A 4810-nucleotide genomic window follows, 5' to 3' on the forward strand; every position below is an offset into this window, starting at 1 on the left:
TCTCACCAGAAGTTACAACATCTGACTACATCAAAAGTGCTTGAACTACTGCACATGGATTTGATGGGGCCAATGCAAGTGGAAAGTCTGGGAGGAAAAAGGTACGTCTTTGTCTGTGTAGATGATTTTTCCAGGTTCACTTGGGTAGAATTTCTGAAGGAGAAGTCAGACACCTTTGAAGTGTTCAAAGAACTATGTCTCCAAGTGCAAAGGGAAAAAGGGAGTGGGATTGTCAAAATACGAAGTGATCATGGAAAAGAATTTGAAAATGGTCAATTCTCTGAGTTCTGCTCATCTGAAGGAATCAAACATGAATTCTCTGCTCCTATCACTCCTCAGCAAAATGGAGTGGTTGAAAGGAAGAACAGGACATTGCAAGAATCTGCTAGAGCTATGTTGCATGCAAAAAATCTACCATATCATTTTTGGGCTGAAGCCATCAACACTGCCTGCTACATTCACAATCGTGTCACTATTCGTCAAGGAGACACAGTCACTCAGTATGAACTATGGAAAGGAAAGAAACCTACAGTGAAGTATTTCCATGTTTTTGGGAGCAAGTGCTACATTCTGACTGACAGAGAACATAGGAGAAAACTGGATCCTAAAAGTGAAGTTGGAATATTTCTGGGATATTCTGGAAACAGCAGAGCTTACAGAGTTTATAATATCCGCACGAGAGTCATGATGGAATCCATTAATGTTGTTGTTGATGATACATCCAATGAGAGAACGGAACAAGCACATGATGAAGATGATCTACCGTATGAGTATACTAATGGGGAACCAGATGAGCCAGCAATTCAATTCCAAAATGAACAAGAAGACACTGTCTCTCAACTGCCTTTAGCTACCAAAGAACCCTCTATTAGAATTCAGAAGATACATCCAAAAGAAAATATCATTGGTGATCTGAATGATGGGGTTATTACAAGGTCAAGGGATCTAGTTTCTAATGCATGCTTCATATCAAAAATAGAACCAAAGAATGTCAAAGAAGCTCTGACTGATGAGTTCTGGATTCAATCCATGCAAGAGGAACTGGGACAGTTCAAGAGAAATGAAGTGTGGGAATTGGTTCCAAGACCTGATGATGCAAATGTTGTGGGAACTAAGTGGATATTCAGGAACAAGTCTGATGAGAGTGGTAATGTGACAAGGAACAAATCTCGTCTAGTTGCTCAGGGATACTCTCAAATAGAAGGGGTAGACTTTGATGAAACATTTGCTCCTGTTGCTCGTCTTGAATCTATCAGATTGTTGTTAGGAGTAGCATGTTTGCTAAAATTCAGACTATATCAAATGGACGTCAAGAGTGCATTCTTGAATGGTTACCTGGATGAAGAAGTCTATGTGGAACAACCTAAAGGGTTTGTAGATCCAAGTTTTCCAGATCATGTGTACAGATTGAAAAAGGCTCTGTATGGCTTAAAACAAGCACCTAGAGCCTGGTATGAAAGATTAACAGAGTTTCTGATCAACAATGGTTATGACAAAGGTGGCATTGACAAAACCTTGTTTGTTAAGAAAAATGGCAGTGAACTCATGGTAGCTCAAATTTATGTTGATGACATCGTGTTTGGTGGCATGTCGAACCATATGGTGGAACAATTTGTTGAACAAATGAAATCTGAGTTTGAAATGAGTCTTGTAGGCGAATTAACTTACTTTCTGGGACTTCAGGTAAAACAGATGGAAGATACCTTATTCATCACTCAAAGTAAGTATGCCAAGGGAATTGTTAAGAAGTTTGGTCTTGAGAATGCTGGCCATAATTGAACTCCTGCTGCAACTCATATCAAGCTTACAAAGGATGGGAAAGGTACTGATGTGGATCCTAGTTTATATAGAAGCATGATTGGAAGTCTTTTGTATCTCACTGCCAGCAGACCAGATATTACTTTTGCAGTTGGAGTCTGTGCTAGGTATCAAGCAGAACCAAAGACTAGTCATCTCATTCAAGTGAAAAGGATCATTAAGTATATCAGTGGTACAAGTGATTATGGCATCTTGTACTCTCGCAGCACTAATTCAGTGTTAACAGGTTATTGTGATGCGGATTGGGCTGGAAGTGCTGATGATAGGAAGAGCACATCAGGTGGATGTTTCTTTCTTGGAAGCAATCTAATTTCTTGGTTCAGTAAAAAGCAAAATTGTGTCTCTCTCTCTACGGCAGAAGCTGAATATATAGCTGCTGGAAGCAGTTGCACTCAGTTGATGTGGATGAAACAAATGTTAAAGGAGTATAATGTGCAACAAGATGTTATGACATTGTTTTGTGACAATCTAAGTGCTATCAACATATCCAAAAATCCAATTCAGCACAGCAGAACAAAACATATTGATATTCGTCATCATTTCATCAGGGAGTTGGTTGAAGATGGTACTGTTACTCTGGAACATGTCTCAACTGAGAAGCAGTTAGCAGATATTTTTACCAAAGCTCTGGATGCCACACAGTTTGAAAAATTGAGGCAGTTATTGGGTATCTGTTTATTTGAGGAATTATAGCAATTAAAGGGATTTTTGTGTGCCAACGGCTATTTTGTTATTACTTCTGAGACACGCTTAATCAGGAATTTCCATTGTTTCTTGATAATCTCTCCTGCAACTTCCACTGTGCAACTTCCAATCTCTGAAACTCACTCCAAAATCGTCCATTCTTTTCTTGAAGACCCGTGTTTCCTTCTGTGTGTTTTCTTCACCATGAGTCAAGATTCTAGCAAGAAACTCACTCCTGAGATGAATGCGTACGGGGTAAAGGTAATGGGTCTGAAATCCAAAACCCCAAAATCTTCAAGGGTTTCCAAATCCTCTCCTCATACCAGTGAAATCGCAATTGCTCAAGGTATCTCTCAACCAGCATCTGATCCGCACAAGAAGAAAGGGAAAACGGCACGATCCAAGTCAGATGCGTCCAAAGCGAAGAGGAAGATGGTAACGAGAGGCTCTGAGGCTACTCAGAGAGTGAATTCTGAGGCTGAGATCAACCCAAGTACGGGTGATGATGTTGATGATTCTCGTATCACTGAAGTGTTGGAAACTCCTCTCAAGGAAGTTTTACATGCAAATGTAGATCCAATTGTTCCATCACCAAGCAACAACCAATCAAGCCACGGTGTTGATACTGATTGCAACAAGGATTCTGATCATCTTGAGGAAGAGGTAATGGTTCCCATCTCTACTCCCTCTGTTGATAAAACTATGCATGTCGAGGATGTTCAGAATGTTATTGAAAACTCAGAATCTGATGAGGTGTTGATCAACACCCTTGGTGCTTCTGCTTCTGTTTCTTCAAAAAGGCAAAAGATGACTGTTGTTCGTAAGTACTCTACGCGTTCCTCTGGCAAGAAGTTAGGTTTGGGTTTGAGTGAGAACAAGAAGAGCAAGAAGGTCATTATTCTTGATGATGATACTCCTGTTGTCCAGAATGTCAAGAGAAAGGTTCACAAAGATAATGCTGCTCCTGTTGTTGATGAGACTCCAACTGAGGAGTTGGATAAGTCAGATACTGGTTCTGCTGCTCGGAAGCGCAAGATTGGGAAACGAATTCCAGAAAATGTGCCTGCTGCTCCTTTGGATAACATTTCTTTTCACTCTGAAGAGAGTGTTGGTAAGTGGAAGTATGTTTATCAGCGCAGGATTGCTCAAGAGAGGGAATTGACTGGTGAGATTCTGCATTGTCATGAAATTATGAAACTTCTTGAGGCTGCTGGGTTATTGAAAACTGTTACTGAGATAGGTGGCTGCTATGACAAGTTGGTGAGAGAATTTATTGTGAATGTGACTACAAATTGCACTGTTTCTGGGCATCCTGATTTCAGGAAAGTTTTTGTGCGTGGTAAGTGTGTCCATTTTTCACCTGAGATCATTAACCAGTATTTGGGAAGGAGCACTGTTGCCACAGGAAATGAAGAGCTGTCATTGAGTGCTATCACTAAAGAACTCACGGCTGGTCAGACTATGGTATGGCCTGCTAAAGGATTGCTGTCTTCTACTTATTTGAGTGTGAAGTATGCTATCTTGAATCGCATTGGTGCTGCAAATTGGGCTCCTACCACTCATAGCTCAGATGTTTCTTCAGGTTTGGCAAAATTAATTTATCTGGTTGGAACTCAAACTCAGTTTGATTTTGGTGAATATGTCTTTGCTCAAACTATGAAGCATGCTGAAACTTTTGCTGTCAGACTTCCTATTGGTTTTCCTTGTTTAATTTGTGGGATTATTTTGAGTCAACATCCTCAAATTCTCCTTGATGATGAGGTTCCTAGCCAGAAAGCTAGTCTTCTCACTATTGATTCCAGGCTGCTAGCTGGTGCCCATGTTTCTGATGTTGCTGGTTTGGCTGAGATGACTCAGGGGGAGGGTACTTCCTCTCAGAAGACTCCTGAGACTCCAATTGCTGCGCTTATTGCGGTGTCTAAGATGCTTCAGGACACAATTACTAGTTGTACATTGAGGAAGAAGAATGTGGACACTCTCATTATGCAGTTGACTAAAGGCAAGGGGCCTCTTGAAGACAATGCTGCTGATGATCAAGATGCTGCTGGTATTTCTGATGATGACACTTCTGCTAGTGCTTAGTGTATTTGTTCCTTCTTCATTCAATCTGGTTGTAATATTTTGTTGGCTTCTGCTGGCTCTCTGCACCCTTTGACAAATTCTGCTAATAAGGGGGAGAATGGTACTGTTGCTTGTGATGTTGTTGCTGTTGTTGCTGTTGTTGAGTGTTTTTGAGTTTCAGACTAAGTATGGTGCTCTGTTTTCCGACTCAGTAGTGTGTTCAATTCATCATGTGCTGTGTGCTGTT

At 40.7% G+C, this 4810-nt stretch overlaps 1 protein-coding gene across 1 annotated transcript; it reads left to right on the plus strand.

Moving 5' to 3' along the window:
• The first annotated feature begins 2706 nt into the window (after positions 1–2706).
• Positions 2707–4584, plus strand: LOC130727553 (uncharacterized). The gene has a single exon (XM_057578713.1). It carries the CDS (start codon positions 2707–2709, stop codon positions 4582–4584), a length of 1878 nt encoding a protein of 625 aa, XP_057434696.1.
• The last annotated feature ends 226 nt before the right edge of the window (positions 4585–4810 follow it).

The sequence above is a fragment of the Lotus japonicus genome, chromosome 1 (genome assembly GCF_012489685.1).
Source record: "Lotus japonicus ecotype B-129 chromosome 1, LjGifu_v1.2".
In the NCBI taxonomy this organism is placed as follows: Eukaryota; Viridiplantae; Streptophyta; class Magnoliopsida; order Fabales; family Fabaceae; genus Lotus; species Lotus japonicus.

Bases quoted from the DNA above. Each gene is read 5' to 3' on its own strand.
- LOC130727553 (XM_057578713.1), top strand. From the start codon at position 2,707: ATGAGTCAAGATTCTAGCAAGAAACTCACTCCTGAGATGAATGCGTAC.